General features: G+C 49.2%; 1 protein-coding gene across 1 annotated transcript in view; it reads left to right on the forward strand.

Moving 5' to 3' along the window:
* MICAL2 (microtubule associated monooxygenase, calponin and LIM domain containing 2) overlaps window positions 1-16,814 on the forward strand; it is a 206,111-nt gene that overhangs the window by 71,931 nt on the left and 117,366 nt on the right. The window contains 1 exon segment of the mRNA XM_054724629.1: window positions 14,811-15,018. Coding sequence (XP_054580604.1) covers window positions 14,811-15,018 — 208 coding nt within the window.

Genomic DNA, 16,814 nt, shown 5'->3' on the forward strand with positions numbered 1-16,814 from the left:
CCGCCCTCCACGTGAGGCCGGAGCCCTGCTCCTCTGTCTCCATGGCCTCCTCTTCCTGCCCCGTTGCTCTCCCTGATCTTCTTCCTCCCTCTTAATCCCGTAGAGCTGTTTGCTTTTTAATTGTAAAGGGTTTTCTGTTCCTTATATAAACATTGGTTAGTTACCTGATTTCATATCAAAGGGGGGACCATCTCCACGTTTGATTTTTGCAGTAAGTGCTTCAGTTAAGTTTTTTTTTAGAAAAGTAGTAATGTATCCTGGCCCTAACCCTGCCTAGCGATGTGGTCCTGTGTCTCCATCTGCGGACAGTAATGCTCCTCGCAGGGTCGGACGAGTGAATGAATGAAGTCCGGACAGCGGCTAGACCCAGCCCTTCCATTTAAACTATCCAAAGACGTGTAGATTGCTGCTGAGTGGTCCCAGGCAGGGGCCTTGATTTTTCTGGCTCTGACTCGAGATTGACTCAGACGCTGTGGTTCCGAGGGCTTTGTTTCAGCGGTTACTGGGGGCTGGGATCAGCCCTGCGTCAGCAGCAGCTGCTGGTCGGAGTGACTGGGTGTTTCCTCCTTGTGGAAGCGTTGTCTGCATCTGTGGGGCTCTCCCCTCTCCGCCTCCCTTGCTGGAGCCCGGCGGCTGCTTTCCTGAAAGCCTCTGTAACTCCCCACTGCCTGCGTGGGTGGGCTGCCGGGCCCCTGCACGTGCTCTCTGGTTTCCCCTCCACCCCTCCTTACCAGATCCTTTTCTTTACGGGTGGGGAGTGGCAGTTTTCAGAGGGGAAAGGAAAAGCTTCAACTGCCAGCAGCCCCAGAAGTTGTCTTACACCTTCTGACCGTTGTTCAGTGTTGCCTTTTGCTCCTCCGTCTCCACGGTTCACAAATGTGAGTGAGCCCATCCTCCGTCGTCTGCATCTGTGCTGTCCAGTATGGGAGCCACTAGCCACACGGAGATGTGGGTAAAATGCATGCCTGGTTTTGCAGACCCAGTATGAAAAAATAATAGCGTAACTGCTCACTCATACTTTTTATAACGATTACATGTTCAAATGATAGTATTTTGGATATATTGAATTAAATAAAATATATTATTAAAGTTAATTTTACCTGTTTGTTGTCGTTGTTCTTTCTACTTTAAAAAAAATGTGGTTGCAAGAAAATTTAAAATTGCCTGTGTGGCTCCCTGGCCTGGAAGGCAAGTGTGAGACGCTAGAAGGGACTCCCTTTTCTCCTGTTATCTGTGAGGCCTTAAATCAATAATAATTTTTATTCATTTTAGAGAGGAAGGAAGAGAGAGGCAGAGAGAGACAGAGAAACATCGATTTGCTGTCTCCTGCACACCCTCTACTGGGATCTGAGCCCACAACCCAGCCATGTGCCCTGACCAGGAACTGAACTGGCCACCTTTTGGCGCCTGGGACGGAAGATGCTCAACCGAGTCACACCGGCCAGGGCTGTTGTAGTGGTTCTTAACTGGAGGCGGTTTTGCCTCCCTCCCTCTCCGGGACATTTGGCAATATATGTATAGATTTTTTTATTGTTATGCTCAGGGGAGAAAGGGGTGCTATTAACATCTATATAGGGGAGGCCAGGGATGCTGCTAAACATCCTGTAATTCACAGGACAGCCCCCTGCAACAAAAAGTGGCCCGGCCCAAAATGTCCACAGTGCCAAGGTTGAGAAGCCAGGTTCTATTCTACACTCTCACTTGGGACTCTGTTCTCTCTTATAGGCAATGACTCCAAAATTGGAGGCCCTAGGGCCATGGTCGGCAAACTGCGGCTCTCTCTCAAATTTGGCTCTTCCACAAAATACCACAGGCCTGGGCGAGTCTATTTTGAGGAAGTGGCGTTAGAAGAAGTTTAAGTTTAAAAAATTTGGCTCTCAAAAGACATTTCAATTGTTACTGTTGATATTTGGCTCTGTTGACTAATGAGTTTGCCGACCACTCCCCTAGGGCAAGCATGTCAAACTCTAAGGCTAAGAGTTTGACATGCCTGCCCTAGGGCAGTGGTCGGCAAACCGCGGCTCGCGAGCCACATGCGGCTCTTTGGCCCCTTGAGTGTTCTAACGCCACTTCTTCAAAATAGACTCGCCCAGGCCAAAAACCAACTTCTGCGCATGGGCCACGAAGTTTCAATCGCACTGTACGTGCACACCCGCACGTGGTATTTTGTGGAAGAGCCACACTCAAGGGGCCAAAGAGCCGCATGTGGCTCGTGAGCCGTGGTTTGCCGACCACTGCCCTAGGGCATAGCATAAATGCCCAGATGCAAGTTATTTAACATGTCAGAATCTCTATTTCCTCATCTGTAAAATGGGCACAATAATCCCTACTCTATAGATTTCTAGTTAGGATTATGTGAGATTGACATATAGATGTGATACATAGAGACCTCTACTAAATAGAAATTACTATTATTGTTTAAAAAAAATCTCTGCCTTTTCCTCTATTGGCTCTCTGGTTCAACTCTTAGGATTTCTACATGCCTTTCCAGATTTCCTATGATAATCCAATACTCAACGTATTGAAAACTAAATTTATAATTTCACTCTTCCTCTCCCCACCCACTCCCTAAATTTATTCTTTTTTCTGACTTTCAGTCTTAGTACACAGTGGCAACAGCCTTCCACTCTGAGAATCTGAGTCAGTTTCACTTCCTGCTTCTACCCCCCTCACTCAAATTTGTAATTCCTGTGTGTTTCCTCCAACCCTCCTCCTTTCCACTCCCAGCGAGTGGGACCTCTTCATCCAACCTGAGAGCGGCCTCCTTTTAGGTCCCACCTCCCTCTTTTCTTTCCTGATCCCTCTGTGTGTCTGGTGGTTGAACGCCAGCTCACTCAGGAATCTTCTCTCTCTCTCTCTCTCTCTCTCTCTCTCTCTCTCTCTCTCTCTAATTAACTAAAGTGGGAGCACCTGTAGGCAGGAAACGTGACATGTACTCTATTTCCCTAGCATCCAACATGAATGAATGAACAAATAAATGAATGATAGATAGCCTTTTCTCCTGGGCTCATGGATAGGATCAGGTCCTACATAGGGAGGTGGGATAGTGGTTTCCAGATGCTTTATTTTCCCTTTAATAGTTCAGCAGAGCTTAAACCATGTCCTCACCTACCTCTTCCCCCATGCCCCTTACCGCCACTACCACCCCATGTTTGAGCTGGGCAGGCAGTTTGTTTGCCCTGCCTGGAGGACTACAGCCATGATGCAACACACCTGGATCCCGGAAGTCCCACCGTCCATTTATGGGCTTCCTCAGCCCGCCTGAGGGGTGATGCGCAGCCGCGTTCTGCAGGCCCAGGCCTGCCTCCCAAGAGCAGGTCCCGAGACGCCCAGGCATGTCTTCCTCTCAGGGGCGAAAGAATTCCCATGCAGCTCCCAGCAGCCGTGAGGGGAGGCTTTCCAGAAACTTGCCCTTGAAGATGCTCCGATAAAGAAAACAGAACATGTTCTTCGGCAGGTTGTAATCATGGTTGGGCAGGATGGCGTAGGACTGGAGTCTCCCAATGTCTAGACAACTGTGATCTAGGCACAGTTTTGAAATATTTTAATTACAAGCCACTTTATAGTGTGAGGTGACCCACTTGAAGTTACCAAGGACTTATCGGCAAGTTTGCTCACTTCTTTTGCAGCAGCTGCAAGTGGAGTCAGAACTGTAATGCACTGGCGAGAACGGGCTCCCTGGCCTGGAAGGCCAGTGTGAGATGCCAGAAGGGACTCCCTTTTCTCCTGTTATCTGTGAGGCCTTAAAGCTCCTGTGCTGGGGACCACCCATATGTAAATACACTGGGGCCGGTCTTCTGGAGCGGGTGGTCCACATCTGGATTTGAGGCTCTCCTGTACAGCTGTCTTCTGTGGGTCGGGTACCAGATGTGTATGCCATCCCCAGGAGAGGGATTGAGGTGCTATGATGACATGGAGTTTCCCATGGCTTTGTGACATCTGAAGTTGTTTCTTCGACCTGAGCCCGGCTGTTTCATTGGTGAAAGATGAGAAAAACCCTGCCTTTATGCAATTTGGATTCCCTTCCTTCTCCCTCAAACCTATGCTTCAAAGCAAATAGTTTAACAAACAAGCTTGCATATAGGGGTGGGCAAAAGTGGCCCTACAGGTGTGAGTACATAAGACAGAGTTTATTTTTGTATTATTTATTTATTAGTTATTGCACTATTTATTTATATTATTTGTCTTCTTCTTATTCTTATTGTTATTATTTAGTATCCTTACTTATGAGTTATCTTTTAGGTAATGATGGCTGGTAATTTAACCTACTTTTGCCCACCCCTGTATATTAGGTAATATCTTCCCTCTACTTTTAACAAGTCCATAGGTACTTCACTGCCCATCTGCATTGCTAAGCAGACACAGACAACCTGTGTTCACACTACATTGATATAATGCCAGGTAAAATGAAGTAAGGGTGGTGGTTAATAGCTTGGGGCCCAGAGTTGGACAGATCTGGGTGTGAAATTTAGCTCTGCCTCTTACCAGATGACAGTCTTTGGACAGTGAGACCTTAAGTTCAGTGTCTTCCTCAGAAAGAGGGAGATAAAAGTCACTATCTTGTAAGTTAGTTTCTGCCTCATTTAATAACGTAATATGTGTGAGACCACAGGACAGTGCATCTTTTAAATAGTGGCTGTGATATTGCAGTACCTCTGGGTGCATCCTGATTTGGGGTAAAGTAGGAGTCGATTGAATTCATTTATTCATTTGGCAGCACCCCTCCTGTGGTCAGGGGCCGCTCTGGTTCCTGGGGATACAGCATGGATAAGGGAGGCACGGCCCCTCCTCAGTGGAACTCACATTCTAGAGGGAAAGACTCACGTGAACTAGTTAACAAATGAAGCAGAGATTTAGGGTCTCAACAAGCTCTGTGTAGAAAATGAACAGAGGGTTATGATAGAGTAAACAGGGTGGAGCCGGGAAAGTACCTCTGTGATGTTTGAGCTGAGAACCGAATGGTGAGAAGGAGTTGAGTGCAAAGATCTGGAGGGTAGTACGTCTCAGGCAGCAGGAACAGCAGGGCAATCATCAGACTTTGGGAGATATTGCAAATGGCCTCTGGGCTCCCATGAACACCTTCCTGGACTCCACCCTTAAGGACAGAGGTTACAAGGAAGGGTCAAGAAGGATGATCTAAGCCAATAGTTGGGAAAAAGTCTAAAATATTTACTGTCTGACCCTTCACAGAAAAAGCATGCCAGCCCCTCATCTAAAGTCCCTTCCAGGTCAGACAGCATGTGTACCCGTGATCTCCGGCACAGAGCTGGTGCAGGGCACAGTAGCCTGGCAGTCTCCTGGGGCTCAGGCTCCAGTTGGGCTCCCCCACCATGATTAAGGATATCCTCATAAAAGGAGTGTATCTTCCCCAAGGGATGCCAACCACAGCCTTTGAACTGGTGGGATCACACCATCCACATCCCTGGATGGACTGGACCATGAGCTATTTGAGGTTAAATGCTGATTCCACTCCCCGGACTCCTTCTCAGGAAGAAGGAAGGGAGGAGAAGAGGCACCGAACATTGCTACCATTTACCGAATGCTCACGACAGGCTCTTTTATGAACAATTCTGCAGTTTATTGATGCCATCTCCATAGCAACCCTAGGGGAACGGGAGGTCTCTAACTTGAGTGTACTAGGCTGCTGTGTTCAAAGGCAAATGGCCTTCGGACTTTAGAACCCCGCCCGTCACTTCACCAGAATCTGTGCAGCTCCTCGGTGGTGTTCTGTTGAGGGCTGGTGTGTCTTTACCTGTTTGCATGCCTGGATTAAGCAGTTTAGAGCCCTAAGCCATATTTATTCAGCATCTCCCGTATGGGGCTAGAGACCCACTAAAAGTAGAAGATGAAAGAGGCCAGCGTATTCTTACAGTGAATTCTTAGCATGCGTTCTTACCCGCCACCTCCTCCGTAGGGAATACTCCGGGCTCTTGGCAGGGTGGACCAGATAAGGCTGTGGAGCGGCAGCTGTGTCCTTGTGCTCCGTGGGCCCTCAGCCCAGCCCTGGGCTGGCTGCGGAAACAGCTGCTGGGCTCAGGTAAATAGTCTCTCCTTTGCTGACCTCAGAGCAATAGGAGTAGGTGAACGTGGAAGGAATGCTGGCCTTTTCCCAGATCTGCTACTAGGCCCATCGTGGCCTTTCTGTAAAGGCCAGCCCGGGACGAGGTCAGCCTTGCCTGTGGCCATGAGTGGTTATGGGGTGAGTTGGCACCGGGAGAGGAGTCACAGTACCCATGAGGGAGAGAAGAGGGGCCAGAAAGGCCCTATAAGTTGGGAGAAGGGTGGCACAGAGGGCAACGTAGAAGAAAGAGCTGGATGCCAGAGTCACAAGGACCGGGAGCGAATCCTCCTCTGCCCTTGATTAGCTGTGTGGTCTTAGGCAAGTGTAACGTGGCAGATCCAAGTTTGTGCTTTGGCGCTAGATGTCTGTGTCCGCATGCCATTTCCTTCTTCCTAACTGTGACATTAGCTTGGGACTCTACTTAACCCTTCTGTGCCTTATTTCCTAATCTTGGGATGCTGTGAGGTTTGATTGAATCGTTACCTGTGAAACGCTTAGGTCAGTGCTTGACGCAGAGTAAGAGCTCAGCAACTGCCAGCTCTATCAAGTCATGCCACCTCTGAGTCTCAGCTTCTCAACTGTAACTGGGAAAGGCCAGGCCACTTTCGCAGTGGACATGAGTGAGTGTCCTTCAGGCCTCTGCTGCAGGGCTGGCATTTGTGAGATACTCCGCAGATGCTTCTCCTGGCCTCAGTCATGGCACCTGTTGAGTAGAAATGTTCGTCATCGGGTAGGTTGATGGCTGCTGGTGGCAACCCTGGCTGGGTTCTCTGTTTGGGAAAGTGTAGGTGCGTGGATGCTGCCTTTATCCTTGGATTAAGTTACCCACGATGTTGGCCCTTTCCAGAAGTCACTAAGTCCTGGCCAGGAAGGGGCATCTTGGCATGGCTGTAGTTTTCCTACTAGATCCTGTCAATACCTGCTGCTCTCCCAGCCACCACACCAGGTTGGTCCCCAAAGGTGCTGGCCCACCCAGGGCTTGCCAAGTACTCTTGCCTCTTTTATCTGATGATCCCTGAGTACTTACCTGCGCCAGGTTAGTTTTTGGGATGCAAAGGCAAGCCAGATAAGCCTTTACTTTTGAGGAGGTCATAGCAAGAAGGAAAGACAGACTTGAAAAACAATTTAAATTCACTGATATATGGATCAATGGAGGGCTGTGTGGGTTGCCAGTCTACCATCTCCCTCTCCATGATTACCTGCCGTGGCCTCTATGGCACAGTGGTTAAAAGCATGGTCTCTGGAGCCGGGCACCTGGGTTTGAATCCAGCTCCATCTCTTAATAGTTAGAGCTGTGAAAATGGCACAATGGGTACGGGTTGTTGTGGATCAAGGACTGAGTGCTGGCTATGTGGGGACCCCTCCCTGACTGAACTCCCAGCTTATAAAAGCGAACGCTTGCTAAGTGACCAAAAAGAAAAAGAGAAAGTGATAAAAATGAACTTGTGTATCTGTTTCTGGATGCTGGATTATTTGTGTATCTTAGCTCTACTTTTCCCCCACATATGGATTATAACTAACCCCAGGGGTTTTAGCTTTGAATATATCTGGACTCAGCCCATCTCAAAGTCTCTTTCCCTTGTTCCTCCTAAAGGAACGTGAGGTTCCTCCACACTCCTTTTTGGGGTCTTCGGAGGACATGTGACTTCTGCTCTCCCAAAGGGAGGGAAGGAGGCTGGCTGGTGGGCCGAGCCCCGCTACAACCCTCTGGACTAGACTGAGATGCCAGCACCAGAGCCCAGAGAGCAGGAGCTCACAGGGTCGACTGGAAGAAAGAGCACTGGTAGGGAGGAAAACTAACGCTTTAAGAAACAAAATATATGTGAATTTCACATCAAATGGTATGTTTAAGATATGTGCATTCATTGTATGTACATTTTACCTTTAAAAATAACTTGAACAAATATTGAACTCTAGTTAATGATATGCATCCTGAAATATTTGGGAAGAAATGTACTAATTCTTCAATTTAGTTGAAATGTACCAAATATTTAGATAAATTGAGGAAGGGGTAGAGGGATGGATGAACAGATAGATAATGTGATAAAGCAAGAAGAGTAAAATCTAGTTAGAGAATCTAGGTGGCGGGTATTTGGGTGGTCACTAAAATTCTTTCAACTTTTCAGTCTAGTATTTGAAAAGTTTTATAATAAAATATTGGGGGACCCTAACTGGTTTGGCTCAGTGGATAGAGCGTCTGCCTACAGACTGAAGGGTCCCAGGTTTGATTCTGGTCAAGGGCATGTACCTTGGTTGTGGGCACATCCCCAGTAGGGAGTGTTCAGGAGGCAGCTGATCGATGTTTCTCTTTCATCGATGTTTCTAACTCTCTATCCCGTTTCCTCTCCCTTCCTCTCTGTAAAAAAAATCAATAAAATATATATTTTAAAAAGATTCAATATTAAAAAATAATAAAATAAATAAAATGCTGGGGGAAATATTGTAAAGGTACTAGATTGAAAATAAAATAAAAAGCCCACGATGAAAAAATATGCAAGTAGCTGCTAGAAATATTTATAAACATTTAAAATGTTGTTGTAGCTGGGTGTTAATAGAAGAAATATAAAACTAAGCCTGTAGAATTGTTACAATAGAGAGCAGGATGTCTTTTTCCATGCCCTTCCTGTAACTGTCTGAGGTTAGTGAGTGGTGTCTAATGTTACTCAGGAATAACTGGGTGTGACCGAGAGGCACGGAGTCGGACGGGGGCAGACATGTCAAATCGGATGAGAATGGCCCTTGAAGTCACCACGAAGAGGCCCTGCCTGGCCACCCCTTTGGCAGAGACTCCTACATGGCTAGATGGCTAAACCTTAGGTGACTGCATCTCTCCTGATCCCCTCTTCGCGACACCCCCCACCCTCATTAGCAGTGTCCTGCAGAGTAGGGCTGTGAGGCCAGGCCCCCAGGGCAAGCCCCTCATAATAGCCTGTGGCTGGCCCTTGGATATGAAGGCTCTCGGTCCTGTGATTCTGCCCTGGGCTGTTTTGACTCGTGGTAACCCAGTAACAGCCAGGGCCCTCCTGCCTGGGTTAGATAAGCGGCATGTCTTGAACGCCAGCGAGGCTGGAAACCACACCAGGAAGTGTGGTGGCACGTCCCTGGAACCAGAGCGATGCCGGGAGGTGGCCTGTGGGTCAGCAGGCTGGGAGGGCCACTGCTACCAGGGAGACAGCACTTGCATGACCCTGTGTCTCTTTGGCTCGTCTTGCTGCCCGGGGCACGGGAAAAGGCTTGCACTGGCCATGCCCAAACCCACGACTGCCTGCCGTGGCACCTGCCCGAGCGGCTGCCCAGGACTTTCATGGGCTCTAGCTCCATCCGCCAGTAAACTGCCACCCAGGGAAGCAGAGCAAGCTCAGCCCCAATGCAGACACGGGCCTAGACCTTCGTGCAGAGGCCCCTGCACGCAGCCTGAACCCCAGCTGCATTCTGGAGGCCGCTCTGCACTCGGGGCAGGGAAGGAATAGAAAAGGCCTCACGTCACTGACCACACGCCCGAGGTCAGGCTTTAGTGAGTGGTTTCGAGCACAGGCCTTGGACCCACACTGCCTGGGTTGGTATCCAAACTTGACCACTCGCTGGTTCTGTGATCGTGGAGAAGTTTCTGACACTCTTTGGTCTCTTTATTTTTAACTCAAAAAAGGGGATGAAGTGGGTACCTGGAGCCAGTTGCGTAACTTTCCCATGCCTCCGTTTCCTCATTTACAAAGTGGAGATGATTGCGACATGTCAGAGGCAGTTGGAAAGATGAAATGCATGAAGGGATCAGGACTGTGCCTGGCGAGTAGAAAGTGCTGGACGGGCACAGTACGTTTAGACACGATACGCGTCCTTCTCCATGAGGTGCAGAGCCTGGTGAAGCAAGCTGGTGAACGCAGCCCGCATCTGCCTGCTGCCTCCACGTGCTGGCTTTCTGAACCCCCTCCCTGGAGTGTCCGCACACAGAGCTCCCCAGGAAATCAGAGGCAGAATTCAGAACCGGAAATCAAGTCTCCAGACAGCTAGCTAGCTAGCTAACCCCTGGCTTAACCCCTGGCTCCCCTGTGGCTCCTTCTGGGGACTGAATCCTGTTAGCATTCCTGGTGCAGTCCCAGCACACCCACCCACTGGTGGGTTGAGAGATGAGTGTGTGTGACCAAGAAGTAGGTAGTGTTTGTGGGGTTCCTCTAGGATGGCACAGGCATCTGTGTGCACTGGGGCTACCCCGGCCCTGGGCCTTGACTGTGGGCCAGTCCCTTCATCCCCTCATCCCCTCTCCCCGCCCCTTGATAATAGGAGGCCGACTTTTCCATGTGGTATTTGTCTCTCCCTGCGAATGTGGAGCCTAAGCACCGCCAAGCTTATCTGTACAATGGATTTCCTGCTGGTGTTGGATCGACCCTGTTCCCCATTGGGTAATAAATTTATGTCGCCTGAGCACACAGATCTGCTGACGTCTGTGATGCTGGTGGCCTTGGCAGACCCCAGCTCCCCCAGCCTGGGTGGGAATCTGCAGACATAAACCCTGGCTGACATGTACTGAGCATCCCGGTTAGGCATGGAGAGCCAGAACTGGCTGGGTGATGAGGATGTGGGAAGGTCATTCATCCATCAACTGTTTATTGAGGCTCCTGTGTGCCCACCCCTGTGCTGGGCTCTGAGCAGACAGAGGACACTCACGCTGACCTGGGAATTAGATGCAGATAATTATACCACGGGCAGCTTACTTCTGGGGTAGCACTAAGGACAGAGCTGGTGGGAGGAACGCACAACCTAATTTGGGGCTGCGGGGTTGAGTTTTGATAAAAAGTTTTCCTTCCTGGCAGTAATCCTCAGCAGGGATAGCCCGGCTGGGCCCGGGAAAGGTGGACAGCTCTTTGGGGGTTGAAAGTATCACAACCTTTGCATCCATGGTGTTTGGACCAGCCCAACATCCAGAGCACCCACTGTGGGCACCCCAGGGATGCCCTCTTCTCTCCTGCCCCTCTGCCCAGGTGTGCAGCAGCGGGGGCATTTGGCCTCTCATCAGAATTCCGAGTTACCATCTACACTAATAAAAGAGTAACATGCTAATTGACTGTACCTTTGCGATGCCCACCAGCCAATCAGGAGTGAGTATGCAAATTAACCCAACAAAGTTGGTGGGTTAATTTGCATACACAGGCATCAAGTGCCCGGGGCCATTCCTCACCACCCCAGCTGCTCCGGGCCTCTGGGCAGCATGGGAAAGCAGAAAGGTGGCTCCGGCCAGAGCGAAGGCGGTGCCGGCAGCCAGGGGGAGGAAGGCCCATTTTTGCACAAATCTTCGTGCATCGGGCCTCTAGTGTTAATCATAACAAGTGTGTTCCAAGAGGAACTGGCCTGGCCCCTGCCAGCCAGCCCTCTCTCCTGCCTTGGTACATCTGTACCAAATTTCCCCCCTTTAGATAAGTAGGCCCATTGGTATTTACTTTGACTTTAGATTGTGGTATGAGTGGTGTCTCTGCAATTTCAGGCCTGAAGTATATGTCGGGCCCAAGGTGGTGGGAAAACTGAGCTTTCACGGATGGGATCCAGGTCTAGCAGGGGTGGGCGGGGTCAGAAGCAGTACACCAGCTACTGTGTGCACAAAAACTGCACAGCAGCACCCCAACTGGTGGGAGGGGGTGTCCTGCCTTGTCCTGGGAGCAGTACTGGGTCAGGCATCCTGGATAGAAGGGTGTAGGAGGGCTCCCCTCCTTCTCTTCCTGCCCTTCCTCACTCTACATCCTCCCGCCCCCTCTCTATCTCTGGCCCTGGAGTGACAGAACTCGGCAAACAGGAAAAGATGCACTAACTGCAAAGAAATGCAGTGAATTCAAACCTAACCCCAAAGCCAACCTGAGGTTTGGAGTCTGGCTTTCAGAAGCCTGTCATGGTCTGGCTATGTCCGAGCTGAGCCCGAGGCGCTGGGGGCATGAGATAAGACGCGGAGCTGGCCTCGGGGGAGTTGGCTCTGCCAGTCAGCTCCCACCAGAAAGGAAGCCCAGGGAGCTGCACGCCCACTCCGGGCGCTCCTGGAAGGAGTCCTATCTCAGCAGTGACTTCATTTCCCCCTTGGGGTGTCCACAGACCCTAAGCCACACAGATTGTGGTGTGGGAGCTTTGATAGGCTTGTTTATGCTTTCCCTTTGGGACCCTGCAGGCCCAGATGAGTGATAACTGGATGATGGAATATTTGCTAAGGGAAGGGGAATGCGTTTTTGTAAGATAAGGTTAGATTCCCGGCAGATGGGAAGTTTCCGAATGCCTCTGCAGTGTCCAGCTGTGAGGAGTGGGTGCAGCTCTCCTTCCCTTTCACCTCGCTGGGGTATCCTGAGTTATTTAACTCCCCTCTCCTACCAGGTGAACTCTTACCTCAGGAAGTTGCCCCAGGGCTGCCTGGAAGTAGAGCAGGGTGCTGTGTAGGGGTGTCTCTGATTCTCAGAATCAGAATACTGCCCTTTTCTGCTGTTTTTGTTTTTGGTTTTTTAAAACAGTATTGGTGCTCCTGATAAGATTTTTTTTGAATAAAGGGCTTTGTCCCACATAACTAGCTAGGTCACTGTGTCTACCCTTCTCTCCAAAATGGCTGCAGCTTCCTTGGGGAAGTCTTGTTCAATGTCACAGTGTCCATTAAGACCTACCATGGGACTTGCACAGAATCCTCTTTGTCGCCTCTGCCCACTGTGACCAGGCCCTACAGGACCAAAGCCATGCCCCTATTTCTGTCATTTAAGACCTTCAGCATCTGGCTCCAGACAACTCTTTTTCCTCCCTTCCCCAAAGTATCTTTCTATCTAGAACTTCTCTTTCTTTCCCTTTGAATCTTCTTTCTTCTTTTTATTCCTGGCAAACCAGAGTCAGAACAGTGTGGTGGGCTCTGGAGTGAGACCACCTGGGTTTGAATCCTGGCTCTGCCCCTTTCCAGCTGTGACGCCATGGGCCAAATACTTAGCTGCTTTGTGCCTCAGTTCTTCTAGCTGTGAAATGGGGATAATAATATTCCTCTTAGATTTGTTGTGAGGATTGAGAGCGAAAACACATAAAGCACTTAAGCCAGTGCCTGCACATAGTAAGTGCTGGACAAACAGGCTGTGGTGGTGGAGTGATGATGACGATGATGACAGAAGAGGAGGATAAAGAGGAGGAGATGGTAGTGGGGGTGATGTGATTTTAAAGACCTTCTCAGTGAAGTCTTTTCCAGCTTACCAAGTAGGATTAGCTTTTCCCCTTCTGGGCTCCACATAGAACTAGTTATTGATTTCTACTAGTGTGTGTCACACTTGATACCACATGCTTTTTTTCTCATATAATTACTTTGCTAAGATATAATTCACTTGCCATAACAAATATAATTCAAAGCATACAGGTCAGTGGCTTTAGTATATTCACAAATGTGTTCGATCACCACCACGATCTAATCCCCATAAAAAGAAATCCTATACCCTTCAGCAGCCACTTCCCAATCTCCTCCCCCTCCCCCATTACCTTGCAACCACTAGTCTATTTTCTGTCTTTGTTGATTCGCCTGTTCTGGACATTTCATATAAATGACTCCTACAGTATGTGTCCTTTTGTGTCTGTTCTCCGCCCCCCCCCCCCTTAATATAATGTTTCCAAGGCTCATTCATATATCAGCACTTCATTCCTTTTTATAGCTGAATACTGTTCTCTGGTGAGGCTATACCACATTTTGTTCTGCATCAGCGAATGAACACGGGTGGTTTTGGCTGTTACGACTAATGCTGCTATGAGCATTCGTGTACGAGTTTTTGTGTGGGCATATGTTTTCATTTCTCTTCAGTATAAACCTAGAAGTAGAGTGGTTGGCTCATGTGGTAACTCTGTGTCTAACTTTGTGAGGAAAGGCCTAACTGTTCCAAAGCATCCGCAGCTTTATACATTCCCGCCAGCAGTGTGAGGGCTCCAGTTCCCCCAGCTCCTCGCCAACACTTGTTGTTGTCCATCTTCTTGGTTACAGCCGTCCCAGCGGGTATAAAGGGTCATCTCAGTGTGGTTTTGATTTGCATTTCCTTGATGATTAATGATGTGGAGCATCTTTTCATGTGCCTATCGGCCATTTATATATCTTCTTAAAGCACTGTCTATTCAGATCGTCTTCCCATTTGTTAACTGGGTTGTTGGTCTTTTTATTGTTGAGCTGTAAAATTCTTTACAATAATGATGCCTTATCAGATATATGATTTGCAGATATTTTTCCCACCTGTGGGTCGTCTTTTTACTTTCTTCATAGTAGCCTTTAAAGCACAAAAGTTTTTCATTTTGATGAAGTCCAATATCTCTCTTTCTTCTTTTGTTGTTTATGGTCCTGGTATCACAGATAAGAAACCATTGCCTAAGCAAGGTCACAAAGATGCACCGTAAGCTTTAAAAAGCAATCTTATTTTTAATAACCCTACAAGGAGAGGGTAGCAGACCCATGTCACAGATGAAGAAACTAAGAGGTCCAATGCCAGAGCTGGGACGTAAGCCCAGTTCAGTCTGACTCTGAACCTCACGTCTATCTAACTGTGCCTCCCCCCAAGTCCCTTTACCTCTGCGTCCCTCACAGGGCTTGGCCCAGTGCCTGGTGCCCAGCAGGCCCACGGGTGGTGAACATCGGATGGATGCGTGGCAGGTCCTAACAGGTGCTTGTTATGTTTGCACTTGCTGGTCGATTTGGGTGGGTGGGATTTGCTGCTGACCGTGGGTTTGTGTCTACAATGCTAGAGTCACCGAGTGTCTCTCTCCGCTCTCACCTCTGCAGTGTCTCATCGTTGGGGGAGGACCATGTGGTCTGCGCACGGCCATTGAACTTGCCTACCTGGGGGCCAAAGTGGTCGTGGTGGAGAAGAGGGACACCTTCTCCCGGAACAACGTGCTGCACCTCTGGCCTTTCACCATCCATGACCTGCGGGGCCTGGGAGCCAAGAAGTTCTATGGGAAGTTCTGTGCTGGCTCCATCGACCACATCAGTGAGTGGCGCCAGGGGTGGCACCCCATGAGGGGAGGGGGCTGACCTGGGGACACATCTCTGCACATTGAGGAGTCCCCAGAATGTCCCATCGTGCAAGGCTCTGGGAGCTCCACACATCCAGCTGGCAGATATTTAGTGAAGGACCTGCTTTGTGCCTTGGGCCAGGCCCTGTGCTATGCCCCCCGTAGGCTATGAGCACCATGAGGTCAAGGACTGTGGCATGTCTTGTTCACCCAAGTATCTCCAGAGCATAAAAGAGTGCTTGACACATAGTAGGTGCTTAATAAACTTCTACTGAGTGAATGAATGAAATATGGAAAACCGAGGCAGAGGTACATAGCATACTCTGCACCGAGAGAGCTCACCGAGGTTTTGTCAGTAATGAAATGTGCTTTGATAGAGGAGTCAGACTTGCTAGAGGAGTTCGGAAGAGGGAGCCACACAAAGCCATTCAATGGGCCAGGTTGTCGAGGGCCGTTGGGGTAAGAAGTATTGCCGGTTCTGGGGAACCCTGGCAGCTTTTAGGACAGAGGAATGCCACCACTCCTCATACCAAGTTTTATTGCGCTTTAAAGGAGAGGACATCATGATGATGTTCATTCATAAAAGGAGGGGAAAGAGAGAACATGGGTTTCGGGGCCTGGGCCATCCCTGAACACTTAGGTAGGGCGAGGTGAGAGCTGAGGCCCTTCTGTCCAGATGTTACTCATGCCTGGGTCTCATGGGGCAAGATCTGTGCAGACACACTTTGGGAGAGCAGGCTCCCTCCTCCCATAAAGGAAGGAGGTCATTAGCCATTTTATATATACTGACTCATAAAAGTTAGGGCAGCTAATACTGTGGGGAGAGTTCAAGGTTTGAACGGATTTGGCTCCAAAATCTGTCTTGCCCATTTTTTCTGTGTGACTTGGGTTAAATTCTTTACCTTCTCCAAGCTCCAGTTTTGTCTCCCATAAATGTGATTAATGCCTGCCTACCAGGATTGCTGAGGATTGAATAAGGTCAAGTTTGTAATGTGCTTATCATTGTACCTGGTGCATAGTAGGTACTCAGGAAATGCTTAACATCTAACCATGTACAGTGAGCAAGAAGCAAAATTCAGAATTCAAAACGTGGGTGGGAGGAGAATCCTGAAAACTATGTTTTTATGAGGACAAGAACTGATGGGAAATGGGTATGGGATTCAAGTGGGAATGCCTGGAGAGAATTATCAGCTACACAGGGTGTAATTTAGTCAGACGCAGGAGAACTTACCAGAAGCGTCCCCAGAGTTTATTCCTGCTCTGAGATGAGAAAATTCCATGAGTCCATTGGAAAGTAATTTGGATTTGCCCAGAAAGTTGCAGGGTCAGCTTTCAGGATATTCCCTACCACCCATTGAAAGAATGTATGTTGGTTACCACTTTACAACAACAGCATTGAGCACCACTTTCTCATCAGACCTTCCCGAGAGGCAGAGCCAGGCACCCAGAGGCCTGGGAGGGCCCCAGGGCTGTTGGGCTGCCTTCTGGGCCAGCAGCCCCTCTCTGCTCCCAATTAACTCCTAGTCCTTGGGAATATCCCAGTGTGCAGGAGCACTGGCAGGACCGTGGAACTGAGATTCAGAGTGATCATTGTCAAGGGCAGCCCCAGTGCCTGTGAGAAGGGAGGCAGGTATAATTTATTGAGCACCTACTGTGTGCTGGAAACATATAGCCTGCTATAAGGAGAGGCCAGGCCTGTTTCCAGGCCCAGCTGATCGGCTTCTTTCCAGACGGACCATGGTCTCCAGCCCCAGCTGTGTCCTGGACCTCA

Source organism: Eptesicus fuscus, chromosome 13 (genome assembly GCF_027574615.1).
Source record: "Eptesicus fuscus isolate TK198812 chromosome 13, DD_ASM_mEF_20220401, whole genome shotgun sequence".
NCBI lineage: Eukaryota > Metazoa > Chordata > Mammalia > Chiroptera > Vespertilionidae > Eptesicus > Eptesicus fuscus.